Source organism: Poecilia mexicana, unplaced genomic scaffold (assembly GCF_051168715.1).
Source record: "Poecilia mexicana isolate PSO_F unplaced genomic scaffold, ASM5116871v1 scaffold_11, whole genome shotgun sequence".
Taxonomy (NCBI): domain Eukaryota; kingdom Metazoa; phylum Chordata; class Actinopteri; order Cyprinodontiformes; family Poeciliidae; genus Poecilia; species Poecilia mexicana.
The window spans coordinates 22,537,537-22,560,229 of record NW_028263380.1 but is presented as its reverse complement, the minus strand read 5'-3'; the positions used below and the strand labels follow the sequence as shown (position 1 = coordinate 22,560,229).

Sequence of the window (22,693 nt, the reverse complement as noted above, 5' to 3'; positions counted from 1 at the left end):
TAAATGGACACCATCTGGTTGTTAGGTTGGCCACTATGCTGGTTGCCCAGATCAGTGTCCTCGTGTCAAAGCAATTCCATTAATGCCCATAATCATGAGGGTGACATCACTTAAATTGAGGCTTCTAATAAAATCAAGACATGCATTAAAACAGAATCAGCCCTGTGGTGTTAAAGTGTTGGCTCAGTCACAGAGAAACTCCACAAGTCAGGCTTTTTCTTTGTTTGAATGCATTTGCATTACTGCAGTTCACGCTAGGTTGTAAGATATAGTTTGCTCAGTGGTAAATATATTTTTTATTTAAACTTATTGATGATGCTTGAATTTTTTTCTGCTCAAACTGCCAATAGTTTTCCCACTTTTCGTTTTAGGGTCTTTGAAAATAAAAAAGGATTCCTATAAAATTTTCCACTGGTGACCACCAGTGGAAACTGGCACCGAGTTAACTATAGTTAAACAAAACTGAATGACCCGCTTCTAATGCAAGACCCATGATCTGTTTTTGCTAAATTTAGCTTTTTGTGATTCATCCACATAAAACTTGAAATTTAGCCTGTAATTTGATTCGAATTAACTTTATTTCATTCAGAAAACCAAATTGTAACTATTCCTTTCCTTTGGCATTACCTTGTTCCATTGAGGAAGCTGATGACTCTTCATCACATGAATACATATATACATTGATATTTTTTGATTACATGAAAGGCTTGGAAGTTATTATTCATTGGTCATTCCATACATCTATTCCAAATTAATGGCAAAAATATATACATTTCACCCTAAAAGAGCAGGAGTTTCTGAATCGTTCTGCAGTGCCTTACTACTGAACTGTCTTGAACTGTCTATGGGTTTGCAACAAAAAACACATTGTTATTTTAAAGAGCAAACTAGTAAAATTTAAAAACAGCTAACAGTTACAGCTGTTACAAATTATAGGCTCAGAAGGCCTATCTAAAAACACCCTCCGAGAAGATTTTGAAGGGGGAATGTGGTGGTTACACCCAAAAACGGGATGAGATCAGACATGGAAGATGAGACGTTTCTCTTTTTTAAAGGCCGGCTGTTGCACTACATCGAGGAACAACTTCAAAATATCTTCCAGGAAGCAATAATAGTTTAACAAATTTCTTGATTTTCAAAAAAATATGTGAATAAAACATCACTAGATCAAATACACTAAATATAATGCTGCACTGTTGTCTTGGTTTTTCTACATTCATATTGGAAACTTTTAAAGAATATTTATTTCTTGACCCTAAACATATTGATTTCTAGTCCAACTTTAACTTTTGAGTGTGTTTTATTGTGAATAATATTTGATCCAGAAATAACAATCAAATGTAATTATGCTTATTACATTTGATAGAATATAAAAGGTTTGATTAATTTTAAGGTCATGATACTGCAACATCGCTGCCTTACTTTGTAACCAACACAGTAAAGTGTCTATGTTTTTAGTGGAAAACTGATCAGATGTTGACAAATGAAAAAGATAAATGTTTTTGTATATGTACAAGACTTTAATATTGTTGTGATGCATAAAAAATATTGAACTGATTAGTCTCTTCAGTAATGTGATGGGGTTATTTATTTAGTTTAAGTCAAGGTCTTTTGCAAAACTACTGATTCAATGAGGCTTAGTCTAAAGATGTTCTATAACAAAGCTGTTTGTGCATCAGAAATCATTGCAATTCAAATTTTTGTCTAATTCTTAACTGCATTCAAAATTAGATCAGCAAATTTCTTGTGCTAAAAAGTTCTCTAGTATTTCAGTCCAGTATTGTGCATAAATTTGGAGGGAGATAAGCTATCGTTCCATGTATTCATATAAATCACAGCACAAGCATGTAACTCTGCAGTCGGAAAGACAGGAGATGCTTATGAAATGCAAAAAGAACCACCTCTTCATCTCTTTAGCTGTTTTTCCACCTGTTGTATGTGTGGTTGGTGTAAAATTAGGTGTAAACTACTTGCATCAGTTACTCTTGGCTTGTAAATTCATGAACTTAGCACAATCTGTCACATAAATATATGCAGGTGTGAAGCAGCCACTGCTGTGAAACATGTGCAACATATTTGCAGAAAATGGAGCATATTGCATTGCTCTTTAAGTTCCCCAGATTATTTACTCGGAGAAACAAAGCCATCTGGGACTAATGTTATAGAAACATTAGTGTTTCTATAACAGTCCCGTCCCCAAGAAAACCTTTAAATAATCAAAAAAAAAAAAAAAAAAAAATCTATGGAGTGCTGTGGTGACACAGGGGTAGAGAACAAACATGAGTGGAGGTCCTAGTCCTCGATGCGGCTGCCACAGGTTCAAGTTCTGGCCTAATGACCTTTCTGATGACCTGTCTGACCCCTCTCAAATAAAGGTCTCTAAAGCCAATAAAACCTTAAAAATAAAACAAAAACTACACTGTGACGTCATTTTGTTGCTGTTTGCATTAAGGTCTGATAGGTAAAATAAAACAAAGGAAGATTAACGCTGTAACCAGGACACAGAACAGCAGTAAACACAACTTCTCATGTTGCTAAAAGCTGATCTGTTGTTTGCATGAGTCTGCAGAGAGCTTCCAGACTGAAGCTGAATTTTTCCTCGACATTTATCTGTAAACGCCGACGGGTTGAAGAATGTTGTCTTTCTACTTCTTTCTATCCGTGGGTCCTGTCCTGTGTCACAGCTGTGCCTCGGCTGTGATGTCATCTCTCTGGCAGCCACCTTGTTTTTGACAGTGTTTACATATTTCCATAACAACAAGCATCTCACATCTGCATATTTTTTTTTTTCCCCCTCTGGAGCAGTTCACGTCATTCATTACTCTTGTTTTTGACTAAATTGCGCTGGACGTAACCTCTGAGTTCAGAGTTCTTGTCCTCCTGTCTTGAATGATAATTTTAGGATCAATTTAGAGATGATGAAAGCAAAAAAAGGGCAGTCATTGACTAATAGTTTAAACACTGTTAGACACATTGACACAGTCCCAGGATACTAGAACCAGGCTAATAATGACCACATTTTTGTACCATAGATTATGCATAAATGACAAAACGTGACAGATTTATGTTTAACAGTTAAGCAAAGTTTGATTCCCAACTTCCTGTCATTTTCTGCATATCATCCCCTCTCCCTCTTTGCCCTTCCTGTCAAGATACTAAGGAATCAAAATGTTAAATAAAAATTATATATTTTGTACAGTTGATACTCCTTTTATATTACATGTTATTTATATAGAATAAAATGTCTGTTGATTGGAAATAATTTTAAATCAAAATCTACCAGCGGTATGAATAATTTTAGGCTTAACTTTAGTTAAAGTTTATTTATTTATATAAAGGTTGTATTTGGGCCATCCACCCATCCATTTTCTGGTGTATTTTTTTTCTAAACCTATTTGGAGTCTTAAGTCCTCCATAAAGTCACTGCTGGATCGAATACCTCTTGAAAGTAATCACCATATGTGACAATCACTATGATACGGTTTGCATGGGAAGAAAATGTTCAAAAGGAAATAACATGTGCTGTTTGGTGGTAAAATGTCCAGACCTTGTGCAGTAATCTAAAACAGTGAGTGGCTTCCCTTTCATCTTGGTGACAGTTTTTAATTTAAATAATTTAGAAAAGTGAGGTTAAGAAGCGTTTTCTTTGTTCAGTTGCCTTTTCCGTTTCAGTCACTATGTAGTAATTTTCCACTTTTTTAATGTCCTCTGGAATGGATTCATCACACATGTTTATGAACAAATCATGCTGGTCAACAACTAATTGTAATGTACCTAATACACAAGCTGATCTTTAACAGCTGCATAAAAAATGGCGTACTATCAAGATGTTTGTCAGGTTGTCTCTACAAAAGACAACCTGACTCTATAAAAGAAATTGAGGTGACAGTTTCAGAAATGTTCACCTCCACACTTATTGTCCTTGGGAATTTAGGAGTCCAGATGATGAAGCACAAAAAATGTCTGGCTGTTCAGGGAAGAACATGTGTGGGAATCTTTGAAAACTTGCTGAATGGAAAATTTCAAAGCATTAATTTGGGTTTACTGCTGGTGACCGTGAAGTTGAAAAGAGACAGAATCTAAGTCTGTTGTGCAGAGATCATGATCAAAAACACAAAGAAAAAAAAATCAACTCCTGCCACCATCAGCCTGAAATATTGGAGAGGTTTCGGCTGCATCTGTAATGGTAATCTCCTCTTTCATCAGATCTCAGATGTGTTCTGGTGGACTGTGGTGTGGTGATTTAGGCGACTGTTATAACACGGTGAATTCATTTTCATGTCAGAAAACACGACTTCCATGTCTTGAGCTAAATTATATGGATTATCCTCCTAGAAGTGACCATAATCCAACACTACTAGACAGATTATAATATTAAAACAATGATGCATTGGTAGTTACATGCAAGACATCTCACAGTGTGAAACATTGTTTTCATGTTTCTTCTGCAAAATGTTGACCCTATTCTGGCCATTCTGCTTCAAGTTTCAATCTGATGCATTTCAGAGTTGATGACTGTAACAAGTGAGCTGCTCTTGCCTCTCTTTCATAGCAATTCCCATTTTCCTCTGACATCAATTTATCATTTTCATCCACATAAATTCTGCTTCGTGGATACTTTTTTCTGACTCAACCTTTTTCTGTAAAACTGAAATAGAGATAGTCGTGCTATAAAATCTCAGTGGACCGCTCATTTCTGAAATACTCCAAACAATCATTACATGTTGAAAGTCAAAATTAAGTAAGTTATATTCACATATTTTGTTTACCACATGTGCAGTAAACAGCAGTTTTTACAATGATAACATATTTAATCAATTACAGCTAAACAAAGCATATAGAAATGCTACTGCTTTGGCTATGGGAGCAATACAACGGGAAAAGAGGAGCTTTCTCCTCAGTGAACTTCAGCATCAGACTGAGCTGCTTCGTCCAGATTCTATTGCTATGTTTACTTTTATGTTTCCCGTTACAACCAGAGCTGCAGATGGTTTGATACAGTTTAAGCTGCCAGCATTATCAGTAAAGACACCCTTTCAGCATGCTAAATCGTAGACAGCTTCTCTGAGTGACGGGAAATGTCCTAAAATCCTAAAATCGCTCAGGAAATGCAACATGTGTTCTGAAGATAGATGAGGGGCTAGTATTTGGAAACAGGTGATCTGACTGCTGAGCTATTCCTCCTGGAAGAAAGACCAGTCTGTTGTTGGCTAAAACAAAAAGCGGACACAAGTTTGATGCAACAAAAGACAAAAAACAAGACCAGGTTCTCTTCTTCCCATACTAACTCTTCACAGTAAACACATCCAGCAACTTCTATTGTGAATCCAAAAGTTTTTCTATTATTATTAGCATTATTATTTTCATCTGTCTCAAGTTTCAGATTATTTCAGTTTTTTTCTTTTCCCTGACGGACCCTAAAGAGACACCAGATAAAAAAAATAATAATAATCCTTGATTTGGCTCTAATAAGTCTGAATTATTTCTCAGAATGATATAAGAATGTTAAATGTAGGGAAAGAAACTTTAACGATATTCAGATATACAGCTTTAAGGTTTTTGTTTTTAATTTTTTTTTCCTAAGGCATGCTTAGTCAAAGGAATGAGCAGTATGAGATCTGATGGAGTAATTCTGTGAATTTCTTAGAAAAATAGAAGAATTATGCACAAAAAAACACTTTTGGATCATAGACAGACAGAGAGAAATGTAAAAATAGGTTGAGAACTTACCTGGCTGGTAAACGTGATATGATAAGTCTCATACTGAACAGCAGGTTGAGTCCAAATCAAAGTGGCAGAAGAATCTGTGATGTCCTGAACACCCAGCTGAGACACACCCACCATGGCTTAAAGAGAAAACAACAATAACTTGTTCAGAGCAGTTTATATTCATTCCTCTGTGGCTCTAAATAAAAGGGATTCAAAAACAGGACTTAGCTAAATTAGGTATCCGCATTGATTTAGTTCAGAAATCAATTATCCCGTCATTTTGTTTTGTTGTGCCACTTTGCTTATCATAATGTGTCCTATTTAGGGTTCTGGTCATTTAGCTAATTCGCCACTTAGTACTTTATCAGTTGTAGTAGTTTTGTACTTACCTTATTAAGTCTCTTTCCATCAGACCCTCTATTGGTCAATCAATACCTGTCTTTGGGACATTTCCTACTTTGACATATGGGAAATGAAATAAAGTAATGACTGACTGCCATAGTTGGGATCAGAACAACAATCCATGGGAGAAATGCAAACTAGTCAAAAAAATTATAATTATACTGGATGTGAGCATTTTTTCATCATTCTTCTTCACTATTCTTCAACCAAGTGAAATGACTGGCACCAGTTGATTGCATTGGCAAAGGATTAATAATTTTACTGGTACAAAATGACAAAGAACGAAGGAGAAGCAAAAATGGAAATTAAAAACTGGTGAACAATCAGTTTAACATGGAGACTTTCTTTTCTACACTGCTGGTGAAAAACCAAACTGCAACAAAAAGGAAACACACTAAAGTTTCAGTATCTCTCCAGCCTGCATTATTTGCTGTTACTTCTTAATGATCCTCTTCTCCATCCTTTAACTTTATACTTTTTTTTAACACAGAAAGCACTTCTGGGTCCATGATTCAGTTTCTCTTTAGTATGTATTATCCCTCTTATAACCATTAAAGTTATAAAATCAGATATTGCAATTGTAATTGTATTTTAATCAACAAATTCTGTTTATGCATTAGATGAACATTTGTTTTGTAATTGAGTGAAAAGCAGAGTACTGTTTTAAACAGCAATAAATGAGAATCAGGAAACATATTCCCTCTGTAAACACCACCATGGAACAAACTGACCTATAGACATTAATTAGTCCCCTCTAAAAATGTACTTAGATGTCTATCTTTACCGAACACATGTGTCAGTAAATGTATGTATTTGCATTAATCTTCAACTAAATCCTAAATCATCTGCTTCTCAGCACATTGAATACAAAACAGTCAAATCTGACCTGTTTGAAAGGGATACAGCTCAGATGATACAGAGTGGTTTTGTCATTAAGAGTCACATCCAGGGTTATGATTTAAAACTCACCAGGGCCGGGTTTTGGATCATGTGGCTGACATTCCGTCTTAGTATTTTAAATAAAACTGGAAATACGGAGATACTTTTACCAGGAGTTGGTTGAATCCAAACCCAGAATAGAGCGAATGTAAAAAAATGAATAATCAGGTGTGCAATAAACATCTCCAGTCATGTGGCTGAGGCAAAAAATATAGACTGTACCCCATCACACTGGACTGATCTACCAGAATAATGGATGGACTAGCAATGCTAACTTCATGCTAAAGCTGCAACCTCCTGATGTCAACACTGAGCTGGTAGAACCCCAACTAATTATTGCAACACTGCTGGGTGTGAATATTGGCAAGAAGAGGAAATAAACAATCTTTTATCTCCATACCTGTAAATGTAGTGCCACAACCAGGCTTCTTTACGGAGAGGAGTACACACACCTCCAAATTGCACATGTAAGTTTAAGCTGCAGACTGCACATCAAATGTAAAATGCATTTATCAAGCTGAGAAGCCGTGGAGCTGCTGATCAAACTCTGCTTCTTCTTCCACAGCTAGTCAGAAACGTTTGGAGCTGCAGATACTCCCTTATATGGAGAAACGTTTCAGATTGTAAAGAGGCATTCCAGCAGAGACATAATACCAGTAACCTTTAGTTAGAAATCAAGAGTGCAGCACCCTCATGCTGGCTATTTATTTTGCTCATATTTCCACAAATTCTTCAGCTCTCCACACCTACAGAGGACAGATTCAACATCTGTGAAGAATAACTTCACCCAAAGTGCCATCAACTGTTTATTGCACTAATTTAGTTCCTTTCACAACTTTAGTGCATTCTAAAAGTTTAGGATCTCTAAACGGTGGAGCCCCCCACTGATGAATAACTGAACAAAACGATGGCTTACTGAGATAATAATTCACAGACTTGTTTTACTGCAGCAAGGCCCTCATAAAAAAGAACTGAAAACTCACCACTAACAGAGTATGATGTAATATTCCCCTAAGCAATTATCCAAATCCAACATGAAGATCACAAAAGCATTGCACTGAAATCTGAAGCAGTTTTTTTTTTTATCATTCTCCAGTGTCTTCATTACTTTAAATATGTGAAATTCTGGTTAAAAAGCAACCAGATATACATTTACACCAAGTTTCCGCAGGGAAACAAGTGGGAAAACAGAGACGTCAATCTATTTATTGTCTCTTCCCGTTTTGGTAAATATTGAATGAATGAAATGTATATGTAAATATTTTTGAGTGAACATATGAAATAATTCCGATGTTCTAAAAGGGTTCAATCAAGAGTGAATCAATAAAAAATGTGACATTTTCATAAACCAATAAAATCCAGAATTTCTCTAACTTTTTAAAGTCCTAACAAAAATCCAAAAACGAATGAAAAAAATCTTGTGAACTAGGATTCGGTTGTGAGTGGCATCACTGCTCTCATTATCCATTTTCAAAGATTTGGTTAGAAATGCTTCATGTGTTTCCAGAGGGCTGGTGGGATAAACTCTCCATGTGATGAAGATGGCTCCACGAAAGAGTCTAATGTCTGGAGCTGAAATCCTTCCTCAAAAAATTTACAAAATTGATTTGGAACTGTTGAACATGCACTAAATAAATAAAGAAAAATATATTTAGAATTTATCTATCAGCTGTGTATGTGAACAAGTTTGTTGTCTACAGTTAGGATTGTGTAAAAAAGTGGATGTGACCTAATAAGTCTCTCTATGTCTTTAGGGAAGGTGGTGAAAAGCAGAAAGAGCTGCTCAACCATGGAAACATCCAGGCAAGAACCACCAATGTCCAATATAGTCCAGAACAAAAAGAAGGGGTTGTTAACTGCAATGTTATCTTATTGAAAGACCCAGTCACTGTCATACAGATGAGGCCCTCTGACAAATAGGGAGGCCTGATGCAACGTCTCCACATAATACGATGTAGTCACAGCCTGGAGCGCTATTGTTTACTTAAGTTGAAGATCTCCAGAATCCTATTCACCATGCTGCATAAAATAAACATCTCCAGCAAGATCTTTTTGTCATGCCAATTTTATTGGAAACATTCAGGACAGCCTAGTTGTTTTCTTTCTTGTGAGAATAAAACGTTTTTATAAGGGAGGACCAAGCCTTGGACATTGCTTGGGATTTTGAAAGGGTTTTTTGCTCTTTAACTCTAGATACTATCCCATAGTTATTAGGCTGCAATCAGCATAACAAGTTCAGGCTGAAAATCTGACTCTCTTCATACACTTTAAGCCTTCTTCTGCTCAGCACAAGTAAAACTCTGAGATCCACACTTGAATTTATCTGAGACACATTTTTAAAAATGTTTAATTTTTAATGCATCTAACCATCGCACCAAATGAGCTTCGTAAAAGGGCTTTGCTTGTGCAGCTCAACAACCATGAAGCTTTCAAAGGCAGGAACTTGTTTTTTTCTTTTACATCAGGTCAAACAAATGTGAATGTCTGTTAGAAAATGACAGCCATTTATTCTCTGGTTGTGACTTTTATTAGACCTATAGTCTGAATCGTTTCATCATCTACTGAACAGTATGTTTGAATTTAAATGCAGTTTTTTGTAGCTTAGCAACTCTTTATTTAGTATTTTGTTTCCGTTTGTTCTTTTTTGCTTTTTTACACCATTTATAAATGTTTTTGCCACCTGGTTACTGATTTAAACCAAACCTGTAACTGATCTTTCAAAACGCTCTACTGCATATTTAGCTAAACTTTGTCTGCTTGTCTTGTTATTTAGTAAATATGCTTGTGTATTTGCATATAGTTAGGATTACATTCAAACACTACATTACACTCAAATACCTAAAAATAAGTGTGACAGGCTGGACATTTTTTGTGTAAATGTGAAACTTTATCTTGAACAACTATCAAAGGCCAGTGTATAGTTTTGTCTTAAAATGTAAGCTTCTTCTTCAGTATTCTTTCCCATGTTTTATGCAGTTGGCCAAGTGCTGATTTTCTTTTCTTTGAGACCGAAGTACTTTTGCACAAATTACAACAACAAATTACATGGAAAGTTTATGCTACCCACTTAGTTTTTCCACCAGAGGACTCTAGATTGTGGGGGATCCCTCCATTAAGTCCTGTAAATGCTTGCACACATTTGGAGAAGCACATTACACACTGGAACACACTCATGTCTTGTGTCAGACTTGAGCATTGCAAACACCCATTACACAGGAGTATGAGGCATTTTTATGGGCAGTGGGTCTTGGTTCTGCTCCACTGTTAATGAAACAGTTCCGTCAGTGGAATGATTGCAGCTTTAACCAGCTCCATGAGCGCTTAGGTGCTAACACACCCTGGCAACATCCCTCGAAAACAACAACAGCAAGAAAGTGCAACGGCACGGGATCAAAGTAACCTGGCTGATGATGATACAAATTTATTCTGGAGCAGAAGGAATTAGGAATTGCAAAATTTGTTGTAGAGAAATTTTGAGGGAAAACAATGTCTGTTTGTTGATGTTTGCTCCTTTGCCTAGAGGTAAGGTTTCTCACTTTGGATACAAAAGAATTAAAACGTTAAACCTTTTGGTTAGTTTCGTCTTTACACAAGGAATATTAACATGCAATTTCAGAAAGAATGCAGGAAACAAAATATATACATTTGCCTGTCAGTGATTTAATTTGGACTTGATCCCTTTCAGTGCAACCACATAGATGAGTTGTGTGCCAAGTAAAACAGTCTTTCCATTGAGTGTAACTTGCCATGTGCATAAAGAACATGATGAAAGATTGATTGTAATGGTGAGGGGTTCTAACTTTTCCCTTAATTGCCCTTGGGCTAAAGCTCTATGTCTCCTGACATCAGGTTGATCATGAGAAGGGTGAGGAATCAGATATAGTAGCAAAGAAAAGTGCAGCCATACTAAGGCCTCTTCACACTATTTTAAAGAATTGTAGTAATGAGACCTTTTATCACTAAATGCCTAATCTAAAAAGACTTGGCTCAATATTGGGGAGAATCCCTCTTTTTTACTGGTCATTTCCATGAAGGAGAAAAAAAACCTTGTACTGTTCCTTGTTTTCCCACACCAAAACCTGCTCTTTAATGTCTTTCTTAAAAAGACATTAAGGAAGACTTATATTTATAGATTACAGTGACTCTGACTTACCAATGTTACAGTTTGGCCCAGTCATGCCCTCTTTGCACTGGCTGCAGTCCGGTCCAGTAAATCCTCGCCGGCAAACACACTGTCCTTTGATGCATCGCCCTTTGTTGCTGCAGTCATTGGGACAACCTCTAATAGAACAGTCCGGTCCGGTGAACGGGACATCACAAATACACTTCCCATTCACACATCTCCCACGGTTGTTGCAGTTGTTGGGGCAACCTTTTTCAGAGCAGTCTTCACCAGTGAATCCCTCATTACAAACACATTGTCCATCGATGCAGCGCCCCCTGTTGTTGCAGTTCTCGGGGCAAGCATACTCGGAACAATCATCGCCAGAGAAGCCGCTCTCACAGACGCATTGGCCATCAACACATGTTCCACGATTGCTGCAGTTATCGGGGCAGGTTTTTTCAGAGCAGTCTGCACCTGTGAAACCATTGTCACAAACACACTGGCCATTAACACAGCGCCCCCTGTTGTTGCAGTTTCCAGGACAGGCGATCTCAGTGCAGTCAGTACCAGTGAACCCGTTGTCACAGACACATTTTCCATCTACACATCTCCCACGGTCGTTACAGTCATTAGGGCATGCTCTTTCCTGGCAGTCCTTGCCAGTGAAACCATCATGACAAACGCATTTGCCATCGACACAGCGCCCCCTGTTGTTGCAGTTTCCAGGACAAGTGACCTCAGAGCAGTCAGGTCCAGTGGAACCGGAGTCACAAATGCATTTGCCATCGACACAGCGCCCCCTGTTGTTGCAGTTTCCAGGACAAGTGACCTCAGAGCAGTCAGGTCCAGTGGAACCGGAGTCACAAATGCATTTGCCATCGACACAGCGCCCCCTGTTGTTGCAGTTTCCAGGACAAGTGACCTCAGAGCAGTCAGGTCCAGTGGAACCGGAGTCACAGATGCATTTGCCATTAACACAGCGCCCCCTGTTGTTGCAGTTTCCAGGACAGCCCCTTTTGGAACAATCTGGACCTGTGAATCCAGTGTTACACACGCACTGGCCATTAACGCAGCGTCCTCTTCTGTTGCAGTTTTTAGGACAAGATTCTTCAGAACAACTCGGACCTGTGGAACCAGCGTTGCATACACACTTGCCGTTCACACACTTCCCACGATTGCTGCAGTTGTCTGGGCAGGCTTTCTGGGAGCAGTCGGGACCAGAGAAACCAGGGTCACACACACACTCTCCATTCACGCACCTCCCGTGGTCTTTACAGCTCCTGGGACAGCCGGACTCACTGCAGTCCGGCCCGCTGTAGCCTGGAAAGCAGACGCACTTGCCATCCACACAGCGACCCTGATCACTGCACTCATTGGGACATTCCTCCTTTTCTGGTTTTATGGAGCAGCCAGCACCTAAAGAAAATGGATAGACCCAGGCAAAGGTTTCTGTTAGATTTGTCGAATAAAGTTGAACAAATGCAAAAATATATGAATATATATGTACAAATGTATTTATATATAATTTTATGTCCTGTATAACCTACAAGTGTGCTGTGCACTTCATGACTGGGATTCAGCAAACTAGGAGATATCCACTCCGATGATGACCATTAAATGTGATTTAGCTGACTTGATATGCCAGTTGATTTAACAGTTACATATAATCACACATCCTGTTAAACTTCTTGACCCTCCTAAACCTCTCCAGACAAGCAGTTATAGACAACAGGTGGATGCATTAATCTTTTAAATGTCATTTTAAAAGATTAAAACAAAGCAAGAAATGATTGATAAATGTCAAGGCATTAGCCTTTTTTAAATCAAGGTTACCAACGATTGGGGAGGGTATTAAAAGTAAGTGGTCGTATTTCACTTATTTAGATTCAGTTCGGATGAAAATGAGTTGGAATGTGTCTTGCATGAGTTACATGAAACATTATGTTGTGCATTAGGATTTTTTTCTTGGGGTGGAGGTCTAATTTTCTGCAATTAAGCTGCATAGAACCGCCTTGTTTTGTGTGATGAGGCATTTGTGTGTGTATAATTATAAATACTACATATAGAGGACCACTGCTCCTCATTTTTTTTTGCTAGCCTTCTAGAATTTACTAGTTAGAAAGGTACAGTGTGAATTAAGTTTTGGCTAAAGTTAGGCTTAGAAATAGACTAGTAATGCTTATGGTAAATTACTACAATGAACGGAAGTCTATGCAAAGTCCTCAGTTTGTATAGAAGTACAAGGAAGATGTGTGTGTGGGTGTGTGTGTATCTGCTGTTGAAGCTGAGGGTGGAGGAACTCCACTGGTGTGAGAAGAGACTGAGATCACAGTGGGCAACGAACTGAGGGGTAACACACTTACACACTCACACACAGCAGCAGCAGATCAAGTTGTGTTTCCATAACCTCACAGTACATTTACTTAAATCCTTTCCTGAAGACTAACTTAAACCTAAACTACAACCCAATTAAAATGTTTGCTTCTAAGCCAAAATCAAGCAAAGTGGGTAATAAACTGAACTGTATTAGCTCATCGCTTGATTTCTGGCAGTTTATCATGTTCTCAGTCAAATACTTCAGCAAGAATTTGGCCATAAATTAAGCTATAGTTTTTAGAGGTCTACTTTATCTTTTCGATGACAAATGTTCTACAAAAAAATGGATAGAAAACATTTTTGATCAATCATGACTGTGTTTTTAAATCTAGATTACTAAATTATCTACAAGAATAGATGACCAAGTAAGGGTTATTACTTTAAGACTTATTTTGGTAGCTTTAACATTTGACTTAAGTATTTTAACAGATTTTTTTAAGTTAAGAGCTCAACCAAGTTTGCAAGGTCAAACACAAAATCTAATTCTGGTGCATTAATTAGGTTAGAAAAAAATTCTGGTTGGGTTGATTAGGAAAATTAAAAGAAACCTCATCATAAGCATTTCATTGCTCTCCACTTACATTCCAGACCTTTTTTTTTCAGAGATTGTTAAACTTTATAGCTGCATAAAATAAATACAACTTGGTTTACTAAGCCTTTTTACATTTGTGCGTGAGACTGTAAAGTATTCTGGAAGGATCAATAAGCCAAATTGTTCTAGCTTCATTGGTGGCCTCACAAATAAAAAATACACTTCATATGTGAGGCCAGGATCAAAGATTCAGATGCTACAACAATATAACTTGTTATGTTTCTGAATAAACTATAACTCTGTATCTAAAATTAGAAACATCTCTCCAACTATCCGTTGTTTATAACCTTCTATCTATGCTGGATCTCATCTGCAGCAGCCATTAGGTGTGAGGTTGGGTACACACTGGGCAGGGTGCCAGTATTTTGAAATAAAAACATATTTTCTTGTTTGTTTAACAAAAGGAGTTTGTCCACTTGTTGATCATGTGACTCGTATGATGGAAAACAAGTGTTTCCATGGCAGTTTTGAGAAACAAGACAATTTTGAATAAGGCCAAAAAAACACCTATTCTCCTAGAGCCAAAACGAGCTGTTCCCATTAAGTGAGTTTGTTTTCCTAATGTCAAATTTAAGGTCAATAGAAACACATTTAGTCATGCCAATTTACAGCCAAACAGGTAAGCGATAAAAAACACAAACTAGTGTTTTGTGTAAAATAAGCTCAATATAACAAGAGAAGATTAAGAAATAAATTAGTTTTGACCTGTGAACACATTATTTTGTATCCAACCCCACTTTTCTTAAACAGAACATTTGACTGTTAAAATGTTAAAATTAAAATTTGAGTCTTGGAAAAAAATCAGCCCAGCCGACCTTTGCTCTCTGAGGTGCAGCAGTTTCCTCCAGTTTCTCCACACTTCCCCCGAAGGTCAGACACTTCCCGCTCCAGACTTTCTAATCGCTCCCGCAAGGAAGTAAAGTCTGCATCGCATCCACAAGACCCAGAACCTGACCCTGATGGAACCAGTTTGATCTTATGGGTCAGAACCAGGGGAGAGCCAGGTACCAGATCAATTTCTTTACCTGAGGAGAAACATTTGGGAAACGCAAACATAACTGTGATGACTTAAAATAAAGGGGTAAAAAAAACATAGCTTATCATGATATTGTGATGAAGAATATTAAAAATCTGTTCTTCAACCAATTATATGCACTGTTGTCATAGTGTTAGATATACAGCAGATGCCAAATTAATTAGTATTACCTCCTTGGCTCACGTCAGATGAATCCCCCTGAGAGGAACACCCCTCAGAGATCACCACCTGTAACAACAGCACCTGGTTAAACTATCAGAAGATGTATTTTATTGTTGGAATTTCCCCTGTATAAATGCATTTCACACAACTGCACAAATGTAAGGGCTGCTGGTTTGTCCAGGAACTCAATCCATCCTAAAATCTTAATCTAATTACTTCTGTGCTTCTGTTCTGTGGCCACTGAGAGTTGGCGATAATAACTTAAATCACCTTGATGGCGTCCTGGTCAGCATCCCTCGGTGTCCTTTCACCTCTGACCTGTAGCTCCTTGGAGGTTGATGGGGTCAGGATGGCTGGTCCAGCCAGAAGAATCAGGATGAGGGAGGGGAAGAGGGGAAGCATTACTGGGAACAGACTGGAATCCATTCCAATGGTTAGTGGGAGGAAAAGGGAAAGGAAAGCTGTTGGACAGTTCAGGAAAACCAAGCTCTTTGATTGATCTGGACCTTCTTTTTTCAGGTTCTTTCAGACTATTATCGTCTGCAGGACAGGGAACTCTCAGCTGCTGTCACTTTGCCTCAGCCGGGCTCTTCATAGGTGATGACGTCTATCGTCTTCTTCTCTCCAAGAACTTTCCACCTGGAAGAGAACCAGAAACACAGATTAAAGGTCACGTTAAATTTCATATTAGCTCAGCAGACATTACATTAATTAACACAAATGGGGACCATTAGTTGTTTATGGGCCTGTTAGAGTTGCATGTCAGCCAATGAACCCCATTCAGTTGTCCTATGTCTGGTTTACACACATGAAGAATGCAGGAGACGACTGGCATAATGAGCAGATGTTTTCCACAGCTGTTGATTATTTGAGTCAATTTACATATTTTATTTAAAAGATTTGATGACAAAGTTTCCATTTTAAGATGGATGAAATGTTTCTCCTTAAAATGACCAAAATTATACAGAATTGCATGTGTAAACCTTAACAAGCTGAAACACATTTGTACTCTAAGCCAATAAACTTTGGGTAAAACTAAAAATCTGTGTTGAACTTTTTCTCTCTTATGAAAACAGGTAAAGAAAAGGGATTAGGAATAGATTTACACCTTTTGTTTGTGAGCCTATATATTCCTTCCCAAGCAGATTTTTGGGCATATATAGGTCTGACTCACTGTTATTTTCTATCCTGTGGGGGGAAAAACAAGCTACAAGATTAGCCCCTTTTATGATTCAAATAATATCTTCCCATCTTCTGAGTTGCATCAAAAAAATTAGTTTATGCATTTGTGGACTGGAAACATTTTATTAAATTTTTTAATGCATTCAATGTCTATTTATTTCTCTACAATAGACCTGCTGTTCCTTAGTCACAACTGACAAAGGAAAAATTTAATGACATTGTAGATGGCATTTAAAATTAGTTCATATTTGAGAAAAGCTGCCAAAGAAATCTGATCTGCCGTTTCATTTGACTTAAGTTGTGTTTTCACATCAAAATAAAATGACGATTACAGTCATTAAAAGAAAGAAAAACAAGTCATGTCAGGAGCTCAATTAGAAAATTCTTCAAATTTAAACTTGCAATCAAAAATTATAAGTAATTTCAAAAATATATTCAAAATTCAACTCGTCTTTGTAACTTTGTGCATTGTTTTTGTTTTGTGCAACATCCTGGAGAGGTGTGTAACATTGCTTCTCATTTATAACTGATCATATTTTATACATTTTATTTGTGCCTCCATTCATTTATTGTTCAGAAACATGTTTTCCTTTTCCGTTTCAGTTGCAAAATGAGCTAACATAAAAATGATCTGTCTTTGTGGAATATATCATCTCAGCTTTTTGTGAGTTTTAGAGAATTTCAGCATTCTAAGGGCCATGGTTTAATAATAATTGCTAATTTTAGCAATACAATGTGGCTATATTAATGTTGAGAGATCGTTAAAGTGAATAATTTGATCAAAACCGTAAAATTGAGCAGATGTTTTGTCATTCTCACTCACAAAATTAGCTAGGCTCACTTCTCTTATTTAGGGTTAAACTGTTTGTATGATGGATGGACATCTTTTGCAGGTATTGGACGAGATACGACTGCTGACGTGTCATGCCCATCACAGGCAACAAAAAGACAAACAGGACAGACAACTATGCACAAAAGTACTCATACTATAAGGGCAATTTAGGGAAATAAATGTAACATATAAATACTATAAATGTGGAGATATCCAGAGGGAAACCACTGATAAACAAACATGAACATGTAAACTGCATGCAGAAAGACTCCAGGTTTGGATTCAAACCCTGGACCTTCTTGCTGCAAGCCGACAGTGCAGAAACACTCAGACATCTTTCAGACTTTCAGAAGTTAATTTTCTAGTTTTTGCAACATAGCCTTTAAGACAGTTTTAAACCACTTTCTTCAGGCAAGCCGTATTCACTCAAACTCCTCAGGGATCTACTTTAATCGAAAACCAAGTAAATCCCACCAAATAAAATTTCCTGTGACATGGCCGACAACACAAAAACAGTAGCTGATCACATTCTCGTATATGAGTCAGACCTTTAAATTTTTTAATAGCCTGGATCTCCTGTGAGGTTAACAACCAAAGCTAGTTAATATTTGACAGATTGGCTGTTCAAAGCCACGTTCAGCAGCAGCTTTGAATGGCAAAAGCAGCTGCTGAGAGTTCACAGGAATATAACGTCATTCTTCTTGCTGGTGGAGCAATAAAGTCAAATTAGTGGACAACATATATATAGTTATTAATATCTTAACTATTAAGGCAGGTTTTCTTTGTATTGTATTATGGAAAGTTATTACACATTTTATAACAGAAGGTATGTTAAGGGACATTAACACGAATTCAGAACAAAGTTTTTAGCCAAATTTTCACTTTATAGCTTTAGCCTTTTTTGTTTCAACTGCACTTCAATTTTATCCCTGCATGATGATATTTAGCTTTGAAATAGAGAGGCAGGCTTTGGACAGGTTTTCTAATTCAAACAATGACTGCCTGGTATCGAGAGACTTAAAGTGTCCAAGAAAACAAAGGCACACCAGTACAGAACCAGCAGCAGGCTGGACTGTTACCACAATCAGTGAGGTAAGCTTTACATTTGCCTCTGACGGTCAGATTTAGGTGAGCTGGTGCTCACCACCTTCTTAGATTTCTGTTCTTGGCATTTCCTGCAGCTGTTCTCACCTCTGGGCCTCAACAATGGAAGAGCTGTGTGTAAAACTGCTTTTCCGCTCACTTTAGCCTTTAAAAATTCTTAAGGTGAGTCCAAACTGTCTAACCTCTGACCTTTCGCTTCAGTCTGAAAAGCTGGAGTTAACTGAATGGATTCTGTTTTTGAAAACCATTCCTCTGACTGTAGTGGAAACACTGAAGATGACTTGGATGAGAGCCCTTTAAATCAGCCAATCAGACAACCACAACTAAACTAAATGATTTTGCTAAGATTGAATATTTATATACAGTATGTCAGGTTATGGAGACTACTTTCCATCTTGCTACATCTTAAACATTTTTATTCTCTTCCACTGTTAATTGATTGTAAGCCGACCCAAAGGCTCAACATCTGTGGTTTGATTTATATCCGTCTGAATCGCAGTCAGCCGTAGAACCTGCACTGCAAAAACCAGCGTGAACAATTAGCTTGAACTCGTGTGGCAGCTGTCCCATTTGCTATGTCTCTAAGTTTAAGAGGGCAACACATTCGAAACTCCTGACTCGCTCCTTGTTTTCACTTTATCCCTCTGTAAGTTGATGCTTTTTTTCTTTTCTCCACTTAGGAATCTGGAGCCAAAAAAATAAACCTGTCATATAATTCTAATAATCCAAAGGTATTCATAAGAGATAAAGATTTTGTCAGCTAAGCAAACTTATTTCTAATTTGCGAAGCAAATACACCATCTCATTTATACCTTGCTCAATATTATTTTTAGCTGATATAAATAAACCTTGAGCGACTTCTGTAACTTAAGAGAGGCAAGTTCCCACAATGCAACTGAGACACCACCTATTTATAGGAATTTGTTATTTGCAGTTTTTTTTTTATATGTTTGTCCCCTACTAATTTCTTCAAGTTTTGGCTTACTTTCCACACTGAAATTCTTCAGACTCAAAACTTTCAAAATCAAAACAGAAATAGGGAGAATAGTGATTTTATTTGAGGAAAAAAAGCTGTCCAAACCAATGTGGTTGTGTGAAAAGTTGTAAAAGTCAGTCTTTTAAATCTCTGGAGATTTGTTTTTTTCCTATTTTTCTTACTTTGCAACAAACAAAATTCTTCAAGCATGAGCAGCCCATCATGTCACAACATCAGTCTTAGACTTTGACTAGGTCATTCCAAAAGTCGTTGTTTCATTTTTAAAAAGGAAAAGCAAAATATTTTGAGGTAAAACATAAATAATTGGTTAAACAGATATATTTAGCAATCCATCTGCATATAGGTTCATATTGCCTACTGATGTCATAAACACAAAATCATGCTTCTCATGATATTGTAGCTTTACAACAAAATCACAAAAAATTCAAAACATATCTATACATAAAAAAAGGCTGATAGTAAAGAAATCAGATAAAAAACGTACAATTCAATGATTTGATCCATCATTTCTCATGTTCAACAACTGAGATTTAACACCGTTTCAGAAGTCATGACAGGCAGCCGCTGTGAAATCGATCACAGAGCAGAAGGAAAAACACCGCCACAGACCAAATTCATGAGCAGCACATAAAATCATAAAAAACTCACAAATCCTAACATGAAGTTGTATTTCCCACCTCATCTCCTCCAAATCAAAGAGAACAGTCCTTGTTTTTATAGAGGATTTGTAGGATTTCATATCAAACTCTTGGATTATTTTGTACCATCTTTTTAAATTAAGGTTTTGTCATCAGGAGATGAAAAGGATCAATACTGAAACTTAATTTATTTCCTACAGACTGCTTCAGTGAAAAATAAAAAAGTAATTTTCAGTCATTTCTGTAAACAAAATGAACAACAAGTTGATTATAATTCAAGAGTATGTAGCCTGTCCCTGGATAAGACTTAACTGATTAATTTGACAGTTATGATAAATCACTATTTTCTTACTGTAAGACAGTATTTCTAGTAACAGAGATGGTTTCTGATTTTTAAAATGCAGAAGTCAATGCTGAGTTAACTTGACATGTCTTCTTAAGAGAACAAATCAGAAAAACTGGAATAAGCAAGAATCAAATAAACTGATTCAAATATTTTTCTTTCCAAATTAACCAATAACACTGTCTATAGATTGATATAATATGCACAATGCTTGTGAGAATGTCCAAGATTATTTATTTAATTTAACTGAACACATAAATATTAAAAATGGACTTTGTCATAGAGGAAACATAAGCATCTTGCCTGCTCAGAGATGTGAGGAGTTCCTCTGCCTGTGGTCCAGAAGCCTCTCTGCTTGTTCCTGTAGAGTTTCCTCTTTCTCTCTCCGACTCGCCAGCAGGAGGAGGGGATGGAGAGAAGGAGAAAGGAGAGAAAAGAAAGAAAGATGAAGAGGAGGGAAGGAGGAGAACAGTGAAGTTTTCTCATACTTGAAGAATTTGTCCTCCCTCTCCTCCTCCTGTCTTTCTTTCCCTTTCTGATGTCATTCTATGTGCTTCACAGGTCCCCACTGGGCGGAGGATATCCGATGGAAAACATCTGAATTTTTAAATGTTTTTAAGGGCCTGAAATTCTTAATGTTTTTAAGGGGTCTCCATCCCCTGCTGCTGGACACTCCCAGAAAGAGGCAGTCTGCTCTGTTTTTCTCTGCTTACTAATCGCCGTCCACCGTGGATGCGGCTCCGGCTCCTCCGCTCTCTGTGAGTGGAGCAGCTCCAGGATCTGACATCACAAACAGACATTTGGCTGCATTCACTGTTGTTTTGGTCAGAAAGGGAGTGAAACTAAACTATGACATGTGATGGGTTGGGACTTTTTCTTAATGCATGAAATGAAAGCAAGATTTTTTTTTTGGTGAGAAAATGTATCAGGATCAAGTGTGAGAATTTCTTTGGACTCAATTTTGCCTAAAATGATCTGAAATCTATCAGGACCATCAGTTCATCTGCAGACCAGATTGCCTTCATTGGGGACAGGACTTGTATTCAAATCTGAGACTGCAAGCTGCACAGTCTCTGAGGAGCATCTGTTTATTGTGTCTTACTGAGTTTTATGGTTCTTTGAAGCCATATCAATTTGGTCTCATGCAACCATTTTAAATAAAACAGGATCACTTTCCATGTGATTAGAATGGATTCTTTGCTTTTCTAAGTAAAAGTCAGCAATGAGCACTGCTGGTTCTTAGACCACACAAAGTGAAGTGCACTGCAGCATGACATGCATGAGCCAAGAAAAGCTAAGTAAGGAAAACCATGGAGGACCGAAAACAAAAGGAACGGCTGCACATCAGAAGACTAAAACACCCTTCACTATTGTCATCCATTGTAAAAACATTTTCGTTATGGAGACTCAGTGAGCCTTGGAGATTTGGTTAACATCACATAAAACTGTCCTCACCATTTGCACAATAAGTTTCAATCCACCATTTTTATTCTAGCTGTTTGAATCTTTTAAACTGTTGCTCCAGCTGGAGACATTACAAATTTAAGCAAGTAGCTGCTTTCTTGTGGTAAATGTGTGGCTTATGAAGAAAAACATGTATCTGACTTGTTTAAAGAGTGACTAGAACCAACATAAAAAAGCAAACTGGAGATTAATGTCGTTATGTCTGGACCTCCTTTGCGAAACGGCGTATTAACCATCTTTGAGTTGCTAATTGAAGCTTTTATAAAAAGTTGAAACATCAGATCCTGCAGAACAATCAGATTGGAGATTCCACCACCTAGTCTGTGATGAGATCATAATTCTCTCCACCTCATCTGGAAACAGATTTTGTTTACATGAGTATGTAATGTATTTAGATTTAGATTTAAAGGAAATGAGAACTCCTCTGATGCCAAGAATGGATCATCTCAAACTCCATCTTTTAACCATGAACTCCTAAAGTTTTCAGTTTGCCCTTATGACTCCTGTTTGGGGCTTTTGCAGGCTCTGCTCCGAAATAACCGAAATGCTCCAGAAACCACACACATGTGCACAATAAGGCCACAGCTAATTGTACCACATGTGCTGCTGGCCCGGCCCAGCAGGGTCTGCCGAAGCCGCTCTGAGTCTGCAGAATAACCAGAGTGGATTTTGTAAAGCTAGGAAATGCAAATTTAAGCCGACATCTCAAAGCTGATTATTCTGTCACAGATTCTGACAGTTTGTGAGATAATACATGACCAGGAAACAGACACTTCCCACTTTTTGCCTTTTCCGTATGTCTTCCACGGAGC

General features: G+C 37.4%; 1 protein-coding gene across 2 annotated transcripts in view; it reads right to left on the bottom strand.

The window, feature by feature from the left end:
• Positions 1-15,957, bottom strand: part of tnxbb (tenascin XBb) — a 28,994-nt gene extending 13,037 nt beyond the window's left edge. For both annotated transcript variants that reach the window (XM_015007262.2, XM_015007264.2), the window contains exons 1-5: positions 15,592-15,957; positions 15,330-15,387; positions 14,939-15,148; positions 11,204-12,571; positions 5,731-5,846 (exon numbers count right to left, since the gene is read on the bottom strand). In XM_015007262.2, the coding sequence (XP_014862748.2) occupies positions 5,731-5,846; positions 11,204-12,571; positions 14,939-15,148; positions 15,330-15,387; positions 15,592-15,747 (1,908 nt within the window). In that variant the 5' untranslated portion in view covers positions 15,748-15,957. The remainder of the gene's footprint in view (positions 1-5,730; positions 5,847-11,203; positions 12,572-14,938; positions 15,149-15,329; positions 15,388-15,591) is intronic.
• Between the last annotated feature and the right edge of the window lie 6,736 nt (positions 15,958-22,693).